The 21,247-nt window shown below is 39.0% G+C and overlaps 1 protein-coding gene and 1 non-coding gene across 2 annotated transcripts in view; one reads left to right on the top strand and one right to left on the bottom strand.

Moving 5' to 3' along the window:
• DNAH8 (dynein axonemal heavy chain 8) overlaps positions 1-21,247 on the top strand; it is a 334,964-nt gene that overhangs the window by 93,509 nt on the left and 220,208 nt on the right. The window contains exons 23-28 of the mRNA XM_033217044.1: positions 1,120-1,235; positions 3,109-3,215; positions 9,551-9,626; positions 10,962-11,151; positions 18,496-18,692; positions 19,223-19,349. Coding sequence (XP_033072935.1) covers positions 1,120-1,235; positions 3,109-3,215; positions 9,551-9,626; positions 10,962-11,151; positions 18,496-18,692; positions 19,223-19,349 — 813 coding nt within the window. The remainder of the gene's footprint in view (positions 1-1,119; positions 1,236-3,108; positions 3,216-9,550; positions 9,627-10,961; positions 11,152-18,495; positions 18,693-19,222; positions 19,350-21,247) is intronic.
• Positions 17,965-18,051, bottom strand: LOC117088886. Its single transcript, XR_004439403.1, has one exon. It is a non-coding gene; the product is annotated as a small nucleolar RNA SNORA8 (small nucleolar RNA).

The raw sequence follows: 21,247 nt of genomic DNA on the forward strand, positions 1-21,247 counted from the left end.
AGGTTTTACTTGTTAGTATTGTAAGGGGGTGTGCCTGTCAGTCACGATCCCTGTTTGCTACACACCTGCTCTTCTCCCCAACTGCTGCTCAGGGAAGTAGTGTGAGGCTGGCTTCGAGCAAGGCTAGCCACTGACTGCACCAGGAGTAGGTCACTGACACAGTGTGCCACCCAGACTCTCGAAGGAGACCTGAGAGATGGCTCTGCCGTACAGGAATGAAGTTAATTAGCTAATTACCAACATATTTGAAGAAGGGAATTTGTGGGAAGTTGGCCTTTTGGAGTGAGAGGAGAACATTCCAGTCAAGCAGAGATCCCATGAAAGTGAAATAGCAAGGAGAGAGAGACAGAGAGAGAGAGAGAGAAAGAGACAGAGAGAGAGAGAGAGAGAGAGAGAGGAGAGAGAGAGAGAGAGAGAGAGAGAGAGAGGGAGAACTGTGAACTGTACCTGGAACAGTGGTTCTTAATGGGACTGGAAGGGATTTTGCCCCTGAGGGAATATTTGGCAATGTCTGGAGACATTTTGGTTGTCACACGGTGTGTGTGTGTGTGTGTGTGTGTGTGTGTAGCGAGGGGGTTGCTACTGGCTTCTGGTGGATAAGGGCCAGGGATGCTGTTAAAAACCCTACAGGACAGCCCCCAGCAACAAAGAATTGTCCCACCCAAGATGTCAGTAGTGCTGAGGATGAGAAAGCCTGAGCCTGTAATGAGAATGCACATCACACCTTTCCTCTTACAGTTTTTCCACTTCGTTTAATTAGTTTTCATCACAAACGTCAAAAACACAAAAATATCATTTCATTCAAGTTAGAAAACTCAAAAGGTAAACAGATAATTTAGAAGGATAATAGATAAAACTTTCTTAAAACTTTTCTGAATTCTAGATTGTATATTTACAGAGTGTATTTCTTAGTAGAATGACAATTCTATTGAGATGGATAATTTAAATTGAATTCAAGGATGACTCCTACAGGAACAAATGCAAAAAACATTTTTTAAAAAACAATTTTTAAAGTAAGAGCTTTTTAAAAAAGGACTTCCTAAGAGGGTTTGGCCGTGTAGAATACACGTAATGCTAAAAAGTCAAATGTTATATTTTTGTTTTGTCTTTTGTCTACAGAACAGCGGAAACACGTTGTTTTTGGAAGTGAAACAGAAGAGGGTGAAAACAATGACTATGAAGCTAATGTTGTGAATGAGGTTAATACTAATGATAAAGAAGATGAATTTAAAAAGGTATTTATTGTGGAACAACTTCATGCAATTCACAGAATTATGGTTTATAGGATTATAGATAAGCCCCATATGGTGCTTCTTCCAGGCAGTTCTGCAACCAATCTGTATCTAATGTGTAACAAAATCCATAAAGTATAATTTTCAATTTTATATTGTAGGCTCAGGCAATCCTTTAAGTTTTCCCCAATATCAGAGCTTTTGATGTGATTCTGTCAATCACAGTTTAGTAGTCACCTTCTCTCATTGTGATTGACCATGTTTTCTCATATAGTAAATGTGACTTCAGGGATTGGAGCAGCAATCAGTTTGACTCAGAATGGAGAACTTTGTTCTCAGTTATTGTGTTTAATGGTTAACTGTATTGCAAGTCCAGATTGTGGTTCACTTGGGGCTCAGGGATCTGCATTTTAAACTGGCACTGTGGATTACCACTCTGGACTCTCCCCCAGGAGAAGTCCTAGATAGGCAGATTTTCACGTTGTGTTGAAATGTGTTGAGAATGAAGGTTCAGAAGGGGGCCTGGGGTTTCTTTTTCCTTCTTAGCCCTCACCGTTCTGGTCATGCGTGAACTCTGAATGTCACTGTCACATTTGCACTCATTCCTGCTTTCTCCTCCCCGGGTCAGTTTTCTTTTAATCCTTCATACCCACCTTCTTTTCATTCTTTGTCTATTTTACCCACTTTGACATAATCTGATATAGTTTTAGAAATAAACAGCACACTTTTATTCCATTTTCACCTTCTTGCTCAAGGATTATATTGCCAGATAATTGGGAAACACTTTGCTGCAGCATCTAGACTTCTGCAGAGTTCAGGCTTCTTCTCAGTACCACACACCAGGCAGCTGTTAGCAACCAGCGGGTGTCAGCTGGAGCAGTCCCCTGTCACAAGTGCTTATCTTCCAGTTGCATCACTTTTTGACACTGGCTGAAGTCCTTAGAGCATGATTGAGTACCCTCAGAACCTCTCCAATTGGGGGATCACTGGGGCTGCATTAGTGGTCACCTCCTAAATAGCCTCTGCCTCTCAAATTCATCCCCCACATTGCTGCCAGAATGGTCTCACGTAAAAATCTGATTATGTCACACCTGTGCTTTAGCCTGATCATTCACCAGCCCTGACTGTACCCCATTGCCACATGGAAAAGCTTGATATTCCTCTTTGTTCATGCCTTATTACTCTCTCTTCTGCCTCACCAACCCAGTCTCAGAGGGGCTGGGTTCTAGAGCAGTGAGAAACAGTATGGCCAGAGCCTAGCCCCGATGTGTGACTCATTGTGTAAGCAAGACATGGGCCCACATCTCTGCCTACCAGGCTCCAAACCTGTCCTGTGCTCTGATCAATAAACTTGGCTATTTCTCCCAAGGGAAGGAAGGGTGTGGAGAGAGGGTCAAACCACGGTCCCAGAGGGTGGAATTTTCATCTCATATATTTGAGTATTGCACATTTTAAAATACATTTATCCACCAAGCTGAGCTTCTTGAGGATGAAGACTAGTTATCTTCTTGTGCCCACGCCCTTAATCATTGAGAAATGTACCACATTTAAAGTGCTTCAGTTTTGTCAGGTGAAAATTGAGTATTGAGCCAGCCAGGATTGCTCTGAACATACTGTTTGTGAATTTTGGTTTTTGAATAAGTTCCTTTGGTTTGCTAGGGTGTTTATGCAAACACATTTTTCATGTATTCTTGTTTGTCTAAAATAACCAGACAAATAATTTAGGATTGAATTTGTTTCTACACTGCCATTGAAATTGTACAGTTTATTATTTGTTGCCTTTCACATGCCACATCTAATATTGTATCATTGTTTTGGGGATGCTTGAGGTTTTTTTGGAGGAGAGATACCAAATTTAATTGATTTCTTATTACAGGAGTGTAAAGAGGTCTTTGCATTTTTCTCTCATCAATTACTAGACAGTCTTCAAAAAGCTACACGGTTATCTCTGGACACAATGAAAAGAAGAATATTTGTTGCAAGGTAAGTTGAAAATATGCTAATTATGTCTGGTAATCATACTTATATTGTAATGTGAATAGCACCTCTAATAAATTTATTAATTTAAAAAACTATAACATTTAAAATATAGCATTCATTAAAAGACTGTATGAAAGTATTTGTGTAATACTGCAAGAACTGTAGTCAAAGGAACACCCATGTTCCCCCACACCCTGCCTGAGATAAAAAAGACTACCAGTCCTCTCATGGGTCCTCTCCCTTCTCACCCAAAAGTAACTACTATAAACTTAGTGTTTATCATTGTCTTGGTTTTCTTCACAGTTTACTATGTTTTTGTATCGCCAGTCCACATATCATTTAATTTTGCCTGTATTTGAACTGCCCTTGGTATACTGTTTTTGAGATTCATCCATGGGGTATAGTTTTTTATGCTTCTGTGTAGTTGGAGTATACATAGTCTGTTTATCCATTCTCCTGGTGATGGTGATTTGGGTTGCTTCAGTTTGTGGCTATCATGAATAAAGCCTCTGTGAGCATCTTGTAACCGTCTCCTGCTGCACCTGCTAAGAGTGGGTTTGGTGGGTCCTAGGGTATGTGGATGCCTCATTTTACCAGGCAGCACCTAGTGAGAGTGCCCATGGCCCCTCATCCCTGCAGACAGTATTATTCAATTAAAAAATTCTTGCCAACATACAGCGTGTGAAATGGCATCTCATCAGGATTTTAGTTTACATTTTCCTGGTTACTGATGAGATTAAATATACTTTCTTGTGTTTATGGTCCATTTGTTGTTTCTCTTCCTTAAAATTTGTGTTCCTAGTTCAACCACGGTGGAAGACAGGGTGGTGATTCCTCAAGGATCTAGAACCAGAAATGCCATTTGACCCAGCAGTCCCATTACTGGGTATATACCCAAATAATTACAAATCATTCTCTGATAAAGACATACACACACATATGTTTACTGCAGCAATGTTCACAATAGCAAAGGCTTAGAACCAATCCAAATGCCCATCAATGATAGACTGGATAAAGAAAATGTGGCACCTATATACCATGAAATACTATGCAGCCATAAAGGAGGATGCGTTCATGTCCTTTGCAGGCACATGGATGAAGCTGGAAACCATCACTCTCAGCAAACTAACATAAGAACAGAAAACCAAACACCCCATGTTCTCACTCATAAGTGGGAGTTGAACAGTGAGAACACATGGACACAGGGAGGGGAACATCCCACACCAGGGCCTCTCGGGGAGTGTGGGGCTAGGGGAGGGATAGCATTAGAAGAAATACCTAATGTATATGACGGGTTGATGGGTGCAGCAAACCACCATAGCATGTGTATACTTATGTAACAAACCTGCACGTTCTGCACATGTACCCCAGAACTTAAAGTGTAATTAAAAATAAATAATTGTGTTCCTTTTTTGGTCTGTTTTTCTATTGAATTGGATTAATTCATAAGTATTCGTAGTATATTACATTATTGATGATGATAATATAATAAATGTCTTTTGTCAGGTTTGCCTTATCTTTTCATTTTCTTTATTAATTTTCATTTTACATTGCCGAGTTTTAAAAATATTCAAATTTATCAGTTTTAGTGATTTGTGGTCTTTTTAAAGAAACCAACTCTTCCCTACTTCATAATGTCTTCCAAAACTTTTGTATTTTTGACCTTTATATTTAGGGTTTTAATTTACATGGTATTGATTTTTGTGCTTAGTGTGAGGTAACAAATAAATATAATTTTTTCCATGTGGTTAATTAGTTGACCAAGCAAAATTTGTTAAAAAATCAGCTTAGTTGTGAGGTCGAGGGGGGAGTTATTTAAGTTGCACTGAATCTATAGATCAATTTGGAGAGAATTAGCATCCTTACAAATATTGAGTCTTCTATTCAGAATTATGTATTACCTGTGCATTGATATGTCTTCTTTAATATCTCTCTGTGTAAAAGTCCTACACATTTTTGTTAGATTTATTCCTTGCCTATTCATTGCTGATTTTTAATTTAATTGTACTGTTCAATTCTCCCAGTGTGATTGTGGATTTATTAAATTTTCCTTTTGTTTTGGTCAGTTCTTGTTTTATGTATATTATGGCTGTGTTGTTAGGTGCATACAAGGTAATAGTAGTTAAACCTGCTTAAGAGCACTGTTCCTTTTATTTTTATTTGGCAAATCCCTTTATTTATATTAATCCTGATTCCTCACAATTCTCTTTAGTTTGTCATTAATTGACTTTACCAACTTTTTCTGTGTAACTGTTTCGATCTCTTTACTTAAGCCTTTCTCTGTACTTTTTAGTTTTACCTCTTAAAAACATTGTATACCTGATAATTTTCCTTCAATCTCATTATCTCTGTCTTAGTGAGTTTAATTCATTTGCATTTATTGTGATTTTTGATATAGTTGCACTTAATTTATGACATTTTATTTTGTGTTTTCTTCTCACTATTCTTTTTCTTTGATTCATTTTATTACTATTGTTGTCTTTGGGGTGGATAATTTTCACCATTTATTCTCTTTTCTGTACTTCAGTTCTTTAAGTGATTACCCTTAACTTTAGAATGCACATATTTTGCTCCAACTAAAAAAACTACTGGCCAGCTTCACTGGCTGACGCCTGTAATCCCAGCACTTTGGGAGTCTGAGGCAGGCGAATCACTTGAGGTCAGGAGTTCGAGACCAGCCTGACCAACATGGTGAAACCCCGTCTCTACTAAAAATACAAAAATTAGCCAGGCCTGGTGGTGCACACCTGTAGTCCCAGCTACTAGGGAGGCTGAGGCAGGAGAATCGCTTGAACCTGGGAAGTGGAGGTTACAGTGAGTTAAGACTGCGCCACTACACTCCAGCCTGGGCGACAGAGTGGGACTCCATCTCAAAACAAACAAACAAACAACAACAACAACAACAACAACGTACTGTCCTTAGTTTTGCAGTTTTCTAGTCTTATTTCTGACTACAAGGGCTTGACAAGCTTTACTCACTGAACTGTACACATTTTATTGCTGTTTGATGTTTTAGTTTTACCTTTGTGTGAACACTCAAAAATAATATATTAAAATAATTTATTTACTGGCATACTTTATTAAAATCTCCAGGTTCTCATGTGCTTTTTTGTATCCCATTGGTTCTTCAGTGAGGATCTGTGAGAAGCAGACTCTCTTACCCTTCTTTGTAAGTCTGAAAATGTTTTGTCCTCATACTTTCATAACATTTTGGCTGGATATAAAATTTTTCTTTGTCTTTTAGCACTTGGAAAGTATTTCTTCATTTTTTTCTGAGTTATGTTGCTGCTGATGAGAAGTCTGCATGAGTCTAACTGAATATTCTCTTTTAATCCTTAATGTTTCTGCAGTTTTCTTACCCCATGTGGATTTGTCTTTGTCTGATCCTGCTTTGTTCTCAGAGCACACTTTCTATTTGAGGGTTTATAGCTTTCCTTAATGCTGGAAAAAACCTCAGCAATTTCCCCTTTAGTTATTGCTTCCAGGATATTATTTCATTGTCTTCTTCTGGAACTCCTATTAATTGAATGTTGAATAGAATGACCACATAATTTATTGTTCCAACTATGGAACTTTTGTGAGTGAAGGGGCACTGTCCAGATGAGGTCCCAGGACACAGTGAATCTGGAACTGTCCTGGGCAAACTGGATGTGTGGACATTTCGTATGTTGGGGCTTCTCTTTCTCTTCTCCTTGTCTCCTAATGACTCTGTCATCTATGTCATCTTTTTGTCTTTCTGAGCTACATTGTGGGCAAGTATCTCTGTATCTATTCTAAAGATTTTGTCATCTGTGACATCTTAAATATTTCAAGGAAAAATACTTTTTCCTTATTCTCTAGATATGGTATTATTTCTGTCTTTTTAGTTTAGCAATTTTTAAAAGAATTTTTTTGGAAGAGTCTTCATATATCGCTGAACATTTTTCCTTACTTTAGAGCTTGTTATCTGGGCATTAATTTTTATCTGGAGTGAGTTTCTGTTTCAATTTTGGATTTGGTTAGCTCTCTTTCTTATCCTTAGACATATTCACGCATACTTGGCTTTTAATGTGCAGGCTCTCTTTGAGCGAGAGCTTTGTTTTTGTGTTTCTTTCTCCTTCCCTGCCTCCCTGTCTACGAGTTTCACTTTTGCCTCCAAATGACACTCGGAACCCTGAGTACAGAACCAGGTTTTGTTTCTTCACAGTTACTGGCCCCTGGAGAGATATTGGGGGTATGGCAGTTTCGGCCAGGGAGCACACAGGAGGCCTGACTTAGTTACTTATCAAGGAATCTGTGGATGTGCTTCTTTTGCCCCAGGTCTGCATCCGCTGGAAAAGCCGAAGCTGTGGGCAGTAGGTTGACAGACCTTGTCTTGCAGCAGCATCTGCAAGATAGGTGGGAGAGCATCATCTTAGTTTTTGGCCTTAAGTAGTGAGGCTGGCCAAGGCCCTGTCCCTCATTGAGTCCTGTCCATCCTCTATATTTCACCAGAGCCAACCTCCCAACGGTCACTGCCTCTTTCCAGCCCAGAAACCTCGCTAGGCTGTCCTTGTTTCTCTCCATTTCTACTTCCTGGAGATGCTTACCTTGTATTTGAGCATTCTTGTGTCCTTTATCTCCCATCCATGATTGTGATGGGTTTGGCAAAAAGAAGCTTTTTTGAAAGATGAACTCACTAGGCCACATTGATTTACAAGTTCTGCGGCAATTCAGCAATTTTTGAGGAGGCATACATGAGGATAGTAATAAAAAATCCTTACTTGTCTAAAATGTCTTTCTCTTATCCCCACAAACGAATGCTAGCTTGGTCTTCTGGGATCAGAATCCCTTTCTCTCATACTCTAGAGGGGCTGCTCCACTGGCTTCTTTGGTTTCAATTTGTAGAGGAGAGTTCTGCTGCTAATCCGCTTTTCCCTTCCAAGTAACAACTTGTATTTGTTTTGATCCTTACAGGATTTCTCTTTTATTCTTGAAATTCATGAATTGCATGTTTAGATGCAGGTGGGTTTTTTCCCCCATTAATCCTGTCAGGCACATAGAGAATCTCTTCAAAATGAAAAAACAAGCCTATTCTTAAGGTTAAAGGAGTGCTTTGCTTTCATTTCCCATATCTACACAGTATTCACGTGCTGCGTCTAGGTAGTAAGCATCTCTGAGCGGAGTGACCCTCTGGAATTTACTTAACCTCTCCCTACCTTATCTACAATATGAAAATAATAATAATCATAAGGTCTGCCTCACAGAATTAATGTGAACATAAACTGGTAATTTATGGAAAGTGCCTGGCATACATTAAGCATTCAAGAAATGTTACCTATTCTTACCTTTTCTCTAAGTATTTTCTCTCTCTTTGCATTTTGCATCTGAAATTTTGGGGAATACCTTCAGCTGATTCTCTAATTTGCTGTATAAGGTACCAAATGATCTACTGCGGGGTTCACTGCCTCTATTATTCAGCTGTTCCTTTATACTTTATGAAAACTCTTTCTTATTCTCAAATTATACACTTTGAATCAATGCCCACACGAATTTTATTGCAACATCTTGAATTCCACTGGGAGACTGTGAATTGAGGGGTTTTGTTTGCTTGCTTGCTTTTTGTTCAGTCCTTTCCAATCATAGGTTTATCTGGGAACCCTTGGCCCTGAGTGCTAAAAGTTGGGTCTTCACTTTGAAACTGTGGCCTCTGTTTCTTGTGATCTCCTCCCACCCCCATCTGCTTGTACTTAGAAATGGAGATGTAAGTTTTCAGTAATGACAGTATTTCTTGCACTCCCAGAGAAAAAGACAATGGACAGTTTGCATTTATTACAATTTTGTCTAGAATGGGCTGGAGGTTGAGACAGAGGGAGCTGTGCTAGCCAGAGTAATTTGCAGCTCTGCGGGTGTCCTTCATAACTGGACTCAGGCGTCTGTGCTGCTGTCTGTGCATGAGAGGTATTGTTTAACAAAGTGGTTTTTGGAAAGCATGGACCAGACACGTCCTGTTTAATCTTGTAAAAATATAGACAAAGAAGCATATAAAGGTATATGCTGGTGATCTCATCCTGTATCTGTTGCAGGGCTAGGAACAAAGAATGCCTTTAGTAAACATTGTTAAAAGTTATTACTGAGAAAAAACAGCATTAAAATAGTAGAAAATGTATATGAGATTACTAGTTTGCTTCTAAGACTATCGGGTCATTGTATTTTCTTAGTTCTCTGCAATTTAGGGCTCTGTTATAAGTAATATTCTCTTTGTGTAATGTGGCCTTTTAAAAATGGTTTTTATTGTTAGGACTGAATTTTGTAGCATAATAAACTGTTAATGAAATTTTAGGTTAAGGTTAATCAGCTAAATGTCCATCTCATTGCAGCCATTATGGGCGAAAGCGATCAGAAGATATTATTTCCTTTATAAAAAGTGAAGTACATCTTGCAATTCCTAATGTGGTAAGTATTATTAAGTACACTGATATTTTGGTAAGTTACTTAAGAAGTATAGTACTAGAACTGAGCTTTCATTTAGGGTGACGTTCTGGTCCTATGTATTTTTTCACTTTCCCTCACTATTTAACAAATTGGAAATGTCATTTATATCTGTTATGAAAAAGTCACTTCTGGGACGGGCACAATGGCTCACATCTGTAATCCCAGCACTTTGGGAGGCCAAGGTGGGCGGATCCCCTAAGGTCAGGAGTTCGAGACCTTCCTGGCCAACATGATGAAACCCCGTCTCTACTAAAAATACAAAAATTAGCCAGGCGTGGTGGTAGGTGCCTGTAATTCCAGCTACTCGGGAGGCTGAGGCAGGAAAATTGCTTGAACCCGGGAGGTGGAGGTTGCAGTGAGCCGAGATCATGCCACTGCACTCCAGCCTGGGTGACAGAGCAAGACTCTGTCAAAAAAAAAAAAAAGTTACTTCTGTATTAGCTCATGGTGTATTGAAAGCCTTGTGAAAGAGTTGAGTTAGCCATCTGTTCGGCCATCAATTAGCAAGCACCCTACCAATTGCCTTGTTTTTCCTTACTTCAGACATTATCTAAATAAAATCATCACAGTTGTCCAGATCTCTACCCCAAACACATGTCTGTGAGGCATCCCACTAAGGTAAGGATGGCAGAAGAGAAAGATAAAAAGAACCTGTGCCCTGAGCATCTGAATCATCTGTGTCTTCCCGTGGCACTTATCTCTACAACTACCCCAGCTGCTGATGGGCATCTGGAACTCCAAGCCACACGGGATGGCTGAGCTGCCTTCTGCGATGGGTCAAAGGATAAGGCCAGGCAGAAACGTGACTCACCTAAAACCACCTTTACGTGGTCTGACCTCCTGAAGGATAGCATCCTAGCTTATTTGGCACATTTCAAAGAACTGAGGTCAGACTCTTGGTTGTGTAGCTTCTTCAGTTACTTTGTTTCATGGATTTCTAACACGTAGTCTGTAATTTCCCACTGCATTCTGCCACCCCCATCGGGAAAAGGATGACAAGTACTAGTTTGGCCTTTTTAACAAAATCGAAATGTCATTTCTGTTACTAAAAAGTTACTTCTGCATTAGCTGGTGGTGTAATGAGGCTTGCAGGAATCGATAGCGGGAGAACTTCAGGATAGAGAAAATCTGCATCGCCCCCCCCACACCATCTTCCTCTGTCATTCTCCCCCTCAAAGCAGCCTTCCACTGGGCCAGCCGAGGCTTGCCCCACTCAGTGGGGAGTGGAGGTGGTGAAAATCGAGGGATGGACTGTATGTGCCAGCAGTATTACACATTTGTTTCTTCTTTCCACAGGTGATGATTCCTAGTTTGGATGACATTCAACAAGCCATTAACCGTATGATCCAGTTAACCCTGGAGGTCAGCAGAGGAGTGGCTCACTGGGGGCAACAGCAAATCCGTCCCATGAAGTCGGTCATTCCCAGCCCCACCACTACTGACCTGACCCATCAAAACACAGGAAAACTGCTGAAGAAGGAAGAAAGTAAGAATGTAAAATTAGTCAATGATCTTACTGGTCCTTCTTAGATTTGATAGCATATAGATTTTTAAATTATTTTATATGTTTGATACATTTCACATTTAAAAAATAATATGTTTCATCTTAAACATAATGTGCAGGTATTTTTTCCTGGCTTTGGGTGGTGGGTGAAAAGGATTTTTAAATCTCTTGTCTACTATGATATCTTAGGTTAAAAATTAAAATAAGCCTTAGCACTAATTTTACTTTCTGCGTGATAGTAGGTTGGATAAACTTAACGTAAACATAAATTCGTCGCTTAAGTAATTATGCATGTGATATGATAGTGACCCAAAATTTCATGAACCTTTTTTTTTTGACACTTCCTGCATAGAAAGAAACTGGTTTATTTTTTATTTTATTTTATTTTATTTTAGTTCCAGGTACGTGTGCAGGATGTGTAGGTTAGTTACATAAGTAAACATGTGCCATGGTGGTTTGCTGCACCTATCAACACATCACCTAGGTGTTAAGCAGGCATGCATTAGCTATTTTTCCTGATGCTCTCCCTCCCATCACCCCCCATCACCCACCAAGAGGCCCCAGTATGTGTTGTTCCCCTCCCTATGTCAGTGTGTTCACATTGTTCAGCTCCCATTTACAAATGAGGACATGTGGTGTTTGGTTTTCTGTTCCTGCATTAGTTTGCCAAGGATAATGGCTTCCAGCTCTATCCATGTCCTTGCAAAGGGCATGGTTTCATTCTTTTTTCATGGCTGCATAATATTCCATGGTGTATATGTACCACATTTTCTTTAGGCAGTTTACCATTGATGGGCATTTGGGTTGACTCCATGTCTTTGCTATTGTGAACAGTGCTGCAGTGAACATAGGCGTGCATGTATTCTTATAATAGAATGATTTATATTCCTTTGAGTATATACCCAGTAATGGAATTGCTGGGTCAAATGGTATTTCTGGTTCTAGGTCTTTGAGAAATTGCTACACGGTCTTCTACAATGGTCGAACTAATTTACATTTCCACCAACAGTGTAAAAGCATTCCTATTTCTCCTAGCCTCTTCAGCATCTTTTGTTTCTTGACTTTTTAATAATTGCCATTCTGTCTGGCGTGAGATGGTATCTCATTGTGGTTTTGATTTGCATTTCTCTAATGATCACTGATGTTGAGCTTTTTTTTATATGTTTGTTGGCCACATGAGTGTCTTCTTTTGCCAAGTGTCTATTCATGTCCTTTGTCCATTTTCTGATGGGGTTGAAAAACTGGTCTCTTCAACTGGTCTCTTTAACTTTCTAATGGGATTGAGAAACTGGTCTCAAAACTATGTAGCTTCCACTGTGGTTCAGGGAAAGGCAAATTGAAAACAACAAGATACTAGGTAAGGCCTAGTGTGGTAGCTCACGCCTGTAATCCCAACACTTTGGGAGGCCGAGGCAGGCGGGTCATCTGAGGTCAGGAGTTTGATATCATCCTGGCCAACATGGCAACACCATGTCTCTAATAAAAATGCAAAAGAATTATCCAGGCATAGTGGTGGGCACCTGTAATCCTAGCTACTGGGGAGGCTGAGGCAGGAGAATCACTTGAACTGGGAGGCGGAAGTTGCAGTGAGCTAAGACCGCACCATTGCACTCCAGCCAGGGCGACGGAGGAAGACTCTGTCTCCAAAAAACCAAAAACAAAAACACATCCAAGATACCAGGTAAGCTACATGACTAGGTGGCTCAGACCCCTATGGCACCTTTCTGTGTTGCACTAACATTGCTTTCTCAGCTTACGTCTATGGTCTCATGGGGTATTCCCTACAACCAGCTAATAAAGGATGAAAAATCTCAGGACTGGTCTATCGGAATTGGCTTAATATGTTGTTGTCAGCTGAAAATGGACTTTTATTGCACTACAGCCCACTCAGGAGTGGCCCTAAAGGGCAGTGAAAAGGGGAATTCCCTCCACTGGGCAGCGCTTCAAGCAGTATAACTTTTTTAAGGAGAGTGGTCTGAAGCAAAGATATACATGGACTCTTGAGCAGACGAATGGCTGGACTGATCATTCAGGACCTAGAAAGAGCAACTTTGGAAAATCAGAGGCAAGAAGAGCTAGGGAAAAAGCATGTGGATGGATCTATGAATTTATATAAAATGCCTGGCAAGATAAATATTAGTTCTTTCAGGGGCTGATCGTAATCCTGAAAGACACAATTCAGTGCCATAATCTCAAATGTTGAAATCCCAAAAGATCAAAATCCCAAAAATATAATTCTGGAAAAAATAATAAACAATTCTTTTAATAAACAATTCTTTTAAATGTATCTATTTTCATTTTTAAAGGGGGATTTGATTTTCAGAATTTTAGACATGGATTTTATACTTTCAGGATTTAGATTTTAGGGATTTTGAGCTTTTGGGATTTCCATATTTGAGATTATGGTGTTTGGGATTGTGTCTTCTGAGATTATGAATCAAACCCAGTTCTTTCTTCAGAGAGGTAAAATAATTTTTCCAAAATCACAAACCTAACGAGAGGGCTGGGAATTAATCCATATAAGAAGATTAATATCTATTTTTTTTTTACTTTCAGTCCAATGTTTGCCGTTATTCTTTATTCTCTCCTTAGTCCTTTTATATATTTTTCTATTACTATAGCAGGCTAAATGTAAAACCAAAAATTGCTAGATGCAAAAATCTCCTTGGACTTATCAACAATCTTGCAAATGAGAATTCTATTCTCTGCAAAATTATCAACCAAGTACAATATAAATAGACATTTTCAGACATGCAATGGCTTTTAAAATGTACCCTCAACACACCCTTTTCCGCAAAGTTACTGAAGGTTGTAGTCTTCCAAAATGAGAAAGCAAAAGCAAAAAAAAAAAAAAGGTATAGGATATTGGAAACAGGAATAAAATGCAGCAGACAGGTGAAGGGAATTTCAAGGTGAATGTTGAAGGGTGATTGTGCAGTGATAGTTATGTTCTAAGCGTAGAGGGCAACCAGTGTGACTTGGGAAACAGATGAGTTTTGACTACTCTCACCAAATGCTGGATGCCGTTATATACACTGTCCTTTAACTTGAAGACAGAATGCCTGGGTAAACCTGGTCTGTATTCTTGTGTGGACTTTCTTGTTCTCACCATGTGCTGATGAAGTTGCTGCTCTACACTCATTGCTCTGGGTCAGCTGAGGAAACTTATTTATTCCTCAGAAGCATTCTGCCTTGACCAACTACTGAGAACTGGAGGCAGGTAATTGTGATATAAGGAAATAGAGATTAGCTCACTATCCTGGCCATATTCTTGCTGGACATTTATTACTCGGCTCACAAACACAGTGCTGCCAGATGCCCTGATTGTCATGACACATATATTTTCTAGGACTCATTTATATCCTGCCCCATAGCTTCCCCCACAAAGGGCTTTTGTAAACTTGTAGAAAAGATGAAGCCAGACTAGTCCCAGAGTCTCTTTTCTTGTAGGAGCCTTCATCTCACATGAACAATTAATGTTCTTTCCTTTACAGCTAGTTTTGTGCTTACTGCTCAGTTTTTAAAAATTGTTTAGGGATAAGCATGTTGATTTATTGTAAAGTTTATCTTCAAAGAAAATCAGGATAATGGTTGCCTCTGGGAGTAAGGGAAGGGAATGGGATTAGAGAGGTGCCTAGAGAGGACTAGTCTATTGGTAACATTCTGTTCTTAACTTGTTGGTGAGTACATTGGAATTCATTTTTTCTTCTTCTTTAATATACATTTTATTTCTTGTGTTTTATGTATGTTTCTGTAAGTATATTTCACTTAGCCACACACAGACATAAATACAGCTTCTTAGCAAACCAGGAATAAAATGGATTTTCCAATAATGTCATCTGTAAAAATATTTAGAAGTATTCCATTCCTAATAAAATGAAGAATAAAGAAGGAAGCCCACTATTATCATTTTTATTTGATAGTTTACTAGAGATCTTCATTATGAAATAAGACAAGAAAAAATGAGAAGAGTTGGAGAGGAAGACTGAGATTGTCCTTATTTAAAGATTATACATAGAAAATCCAGGAAATCTAGAAATAATTGTTACAACCAATAAGTTCAGAAATGTTTATGTATAAAACATCAACATACAAAACCCCCAGTATTTCTACATTTACCAGTAACACAATTAATATATAGTAGAAGCATATTTTTTTTATTAGCCACAAACCATAAGGTCTTTAACAAATAAATGTAAAAAAAATTTGCACAGCATTTTTGGAGAAGATATTACTGAATGAGATAATGGAAGACAAGAATAAATCCACATCATGAAGAAGTCAATTCTTTGATTAATCTATAAATTCAATGCAATTCCAAGGAAATCACAATATATTTTTTTCTGTTGTCAACTTGATTTATAAATTTGATTGTAAAATTATATGGAAGTGAAAAGAGTTAAAAATAGCCAAGAAAAATTGATGGTGAAGAAAAGCAAGGTAGGGGTTCTTGCCCTGCCAAATACCTAGGAGTATTACAAAGCCAGGCTAAGAAGGACAGCCTTTTAATGATCCAAAGATAGATAACATACAGCAGAACAGGAGAGAGGGTGCAGAAATACTAGTATATATGAAAATATATGATATAGGTGGATTTATGAATCAGTGGAGAAAGAATGTACTGTTTAATAAATGTGGCTAAGGATTTGCTTCCATATGGAAAAACTTTCAGTAGTATCTTTTTTTTTTGAGATGGAGTCTCGCTCTGTCGCCCAGGCTGGAGTGCAGTGAGGCGATCTTGGCTCACTGCAAGCTCCGCCTCCTGGGTTCACGCCATTCTCCTGCCTCAGCCTCCCAAGTAGCTGGGACTACAGGCTCCCGCCACCTCGCCCGGCTAGTTTTTTGTATTTTTTAGTAGAGATGGGCTTTCCCTGTTTTAGCCAGGATGGTCTCAATCTCCTGACCTTGTGATCCGCCCGTCTCAGCCTCCCAAAGTGCTGGGATTACAGGCTTGAGCCACCGCGCCCGGCCTCAGTAGTATCTTAAATTAGATACACATCATACCCACGATTCTATATCCTGTAACACTATTCCATCTATTTTACAACACTTTTAGAATAAAACAGCGCAATATATTTAAAACACCCGGGTGGGGAAGGATTCTCAAGACGTATGAAGCTCAAACCATAGAAGAAAAGATGTTTAAATTAGACTTCTTTATATTTAAAAACATCTTTAAAGGAGCTTTAAATTTAAATGACCGTGCTGAAGTCCTTAATAAAATGTTAGCCAACTGAACCCAACAGTATAGGAAAAGGGTTGTATAGTGTGACCAAATGAGGTTTATTCCACAAAAGCAAGGTTGGTTTAACATCCTAAAATATACCATATGAATAGAATAAAGGGCAAAAACTCATGATCATCTCAATAGACATAGAAAAAATATTTGACACAATCCAACACCCTTTCATGATAAACATGCTCAACAATCTGGGAATAGAATTAAACTTCTTCAGCCTTATAAAAGGCATCATATCTAACATTGAAAGCCTGAATTGTTTCCCCCTAAGATTAGGAACAAGTCAAGAATACTAGCTCTCACCACCTCTACTCAACATTATAGTGTAGGTTCTATCAAGTGGATTAAGATAAGTGAACTAAATTGAAGATACACAGATTGGAAGGGAAAAGGTTAAACTGTCTTTATTAGCAGATGACATGATCTTGTATGTAAAAATAACCTAAGGAATCAGTGCTCATACACACACACACAAAACTATTAGAACTAATAAATGAATTCAGTAAGACAGTAAGACTGCAGGATAGAAGATCAATATACAGATATCAACTATATTTCTAAATATTAGCAATGAACCATCTGAAAATGAAATAAAACAATTGAATGCACAAAAGGAAGGAAGAATAAAATACATTTAACAGAAGTATAAGGTCTGTACACTGAAACTGCAAAACATTGCTGAAAGTTATACCATGAAGAAATACATCATGTTCATGGGTTGGAAGATCCAATATTATTAATCTGGCAGTTCTCCCCAAATTGACCTATGGATTTTATGCAATCTCTATCAGAATCCCAGAAGGCTTTTTTTTGTTGCAGAAGTTGATAAGTTGATCCTAAAATTTGAACAGACAATAGGGGAATTCAAAGGACCTACAATGGCCAAAAAATTTTGAAAAAGAACAAAGCTGGAGGACTTACCACTACTTGGTTTTATTTATTTAGAGATGGGGTCCCACTCTGTTGCCCAGGCTGGAGTGATGTGGCGCAGCCTCTGCTCACTGCAGCCTCTGCCTTCTTGGCTGAAGCAATCCTCCCCTTTCAGCCTCCGAGTAGATGGGACTACCGGCATGTGCCACCGTTCTTAGCTAATTTTTGTATTATTGTTGAGATACGGTTTTGCCATGTTGCCCCAGCTAGTTGTGAACTCCTGGACTCAAATGATCTCCCCGCCTCGGCTTCCCAAAGTGCTGGGATTCCAGGCATGAGCCACGGTCCCCAGCCAGCTGGAGTCAAAATTTATCTTCAAAAGATGTATGTTCAAGTTAGCCCTCATTATTAGAACTGATGCTTAGTCCACATTTCTCCTGTCAGCCTGTCCACAATTCTTTTATTTTGGCTTCTTTTATCTCTATTCAAATTGCATATAATGACAAAAACTTTGAAATTCTCCACCGAGAGTCTTTGGGATCTAATTTCTTCAACCAGTTTATTTTAGGGTCCTTTTTAGAGTAGGTGGATCTGCCTAGTTTTCAATTTGACACCCTAGAAAAATAAAAGCATTGGTGACTATTGAAGACTGTATCAAACTGAACAGTCTAAGAAAACTACACAAATACTGTATCAGTAGAAATACCAGGTTTAATAAGCAGGAAGCCAAGATGCCAGATGCTGAATATCTGTGGCGTTGACGTTTAAACACCCCGGCAGAGGTTGTCTCATTTAATTCTCACGATTACGTCCACGAAGACTAAATACTTGGCCCAAGGTCATTTGGGTAATAAACTTAATGTCTGTCCTTGAACCACTGTGCTATTCCTCAGGGTGGAAATTTCAACGCTTTTAACCTTTTCTTAAAGGACGTTAACATTTTGGGGGGTTTTAATCAGTGTCTTTCATTTATCTGCTCTGAGTAACAGTTCTTCTACATTAAAGAAATCTAGAGCCCAAAATCTGACACCATAGTTTAATGAGAATCCATGAAGATAGCAAGAGAATAGCTCTTAATTACTCGAAATAGCTCTTCGTTTCTTGGAGGGAGAGTCTTTAAGAAAATAGAGTTTGAAAAAGAATCAGAAATATTAAAACTGATAATATTTAAAGTTGAATATAGAAGTTATTTATAGTGTAAAAACATCTGTTTTCAGGATCTTTTGAAGAAGTTATTCCTGCAAGGAAGCTGAAGAATTTTTACCCGGGGGTCGCGGAGCACAAGGATATTTCTAAGTTGGTCCTGCTCCTTTCTTCCTCTGTAAATTCCCTGAGAAAGGCGGCTCATGAGGCCCTGCAGGACTTTCAGAAGTACAAGACTCTCTGGACAGACAACCGCGATGTGAAAGTGAAGGTGTCTTTCCGCTACTTGTGATGTCGTTTGGGTTTTGTTTGTCTCTAACTCTTGAGGGTGGACCAGGAAAATATCAGGGAAAATGACAGGAACTCATGAGCAGAGGCCAAGAATCTATAAATACCAAGCACCTGTCACCTTCTAGCTCATGTAATTTTCACATGGACACACTGAGGCAGTTGATATTACTGAGGCTCAGACAAATTTTGTTCAATTTCCTTCAACAATTGAGTACCAATTATGTGCCACCACTGACTAGAGGCCAGGTATTCAAGGGTGCGTCACAATTCTGTAGACCCAGCTGTATTTCAGTAAGAGAGTCAAGGGAACTTTAGAATGCTGAATAACCATGCCCAGCAGACGGTGAAATTCCTTGCCTCCCGGTGGACACCCCATTTCTTACCCAGCCACTGGCCCCATTGCACACGCAAGTATAAAAGTGTATGAGCAAATGCAATTTTCTAATGTAACTATGGTAAGATTTATATTGTTAAAAAATTAAAGAAAATATTGACTTTTTCTTACCACAGGGATTTTTGGCTAACAACCCCTCTCTGACTGAAATCAGATCAGAAATTCTACGCTATGCTACTTTTGAACAGGAGATTGATGAGTTGAAGCCTATTATTGTTGTAGGAGCACTTGAATTACATACAGGTATTTTAAAAATATTTATTATGGAAAGTATCTGTACTTTCACATGAAGCATTACTTTATTTAGCAAGCAATTATTAAGCTATCTTGGTACAATAGTATTATACGAAGATATAGTAATATACCAAGGTATAATAATAGTGTTATACCAAGATATATTATAATATTATTATACCATTAAAAGTAATGGCAAAACTGCAATTATTTTTGCACCAACCTAATATAAATGTTAAATAGTTCTGGGCCATTGATATTCTTCATACACACATCCATAGACACACTATACAGGCCGATTCCTCCACTGGCAGTCAAACAGCTAAAACTACAGGTGAAACTCTCTTTTCGGTTACTGTGAGGAGGGGCTTGTATACATGAGATGGGAATCAAACAGTTTGAAGTCTGCCAAGAAGTTGATCCATTTGGGATTAGAGTATCAAAGGATGATGAGACAATCATTAATGTTTGAAATACGAAGATGACTTATTGCTTGCTGTAGTGACAGAGAGCTGTACTGGTCAGGAACAGTGTACCTGGCAGGGCAGACTGCTCGTCTCATACAGGATGTCTGGGCAGCATGGAGTTGAAGGACTGTAGACGTAGATAGGTTGACATCATCTCTATAAGGATGTTCACTCAGGTGAGACTGTTGTAGGCTGGTTGGCACTCAGAGGTGGGTTTATTGGAGTAAGTCTTTCTTGACTAGTTGACATTCAGAAGAAAGGGCCTGACACTGATTGGGTTGCACACATGTGAGAACTGATGTTGACTTGCTCTATGGTTTGGGTTTAAAGCTGGTTGTGGTGGCTCATTGTTACCGTGGTTACATAACAATCAGTCTTATCCTAAGTTTGTGGGAAGATTTTGTTCTCAGACAGTATTTGAATCAGGTATTTTACATCCATTAGCTACCTTAAGTAGATTTTCCGGTCTGTTATCAAGAAACTAATGTAACTGTGGCTCTTGAATTTGACCACTCGGGTAACTTGACCTCTTTAACCCCCATTTCCTTTGCTGATGAAAATGATGGTATTCACCTCACAAAATGCTTTATATAAGATGCTTAGCATAGTACCTGGCATATGATTGATGTTGAATAAATATTAAATATTATTATTGTATCTGCCAAGGAAGTACTTGTGATTCTCTGAGGAAGAAAAGTACCAAAGGATTACAAGTACTTGAGGGGGATTATTTATCTGGAAATCAGAAACTATGCATCAGTGGCATAATTACAAGAACTTCTGTAGCGTTTTGGAAACTGTACACTATTATTTTTTAAAAGTTCACATTTGTCTCCTCATATTGGTTAGCACTATGCTCCACAGTACAAAAAGCAACCGTAGTATACTGATAGAATGGGCTGGGGGGCCTGTTTTTGGAGAGTGGAATCTAAAAATGGGAGAGGTGGTGATGGTAGTTATAAAGAAAGGGGAGGGTGGGGTGAATCCCTAAGGCCTGAGGAAAAAGGTCCCCCCAGGGGACTTCATGAGATATGGTCTCACAGCCTCAATCGCCAGGCTGGCTGCATGGTTGTTCTCAGGCCACGCTTTCTCCTCAGCGCCACAGGCCTCTAAATTTAATGGCTGGAAAGTAAGAGTGGAGCAGCTGTGTTTCAAGCTTGACAGAATTGGGGGGTGTAGGAGTACTGAGAGGTAAAAGGGGAAGGATTGATAAGGCAGAGTTGACTAGTTAGAGCTGTTTTGTTTTCAAGAACAGAAACACATTTGAGCTATGTTAAGGGAGAAAAGGTTTATCCCAGAATCCAAAGTGCAACTGAGCCTTCAGAATGGACCAGAAGCAGGGACAGTATAGGAAGCTGAGGAAGTTCTTTCTCTCTGCCTCTCGTTTCTTCTTCCCTCTGTGCATGAATTTTTTCTGCTTCCCAGACTACGTGGCTCCTC

Source organism: Trachypithecus francoisi, unplaced genomic scaffold (genome assembly GCF_009764315.1).
Source record: "Trachypithecus francoisi isolate TF-2019V2 unplaced genomic scaffold, Tfra_2.0 Lachesis_group10, whole genome shotgun sequence".
NCBI lineage: Eukaryota > Metazoa > Chordata > Mammalia > Primates > Cercopithecidae > Trachypithecus > Trachypithecus francoisi.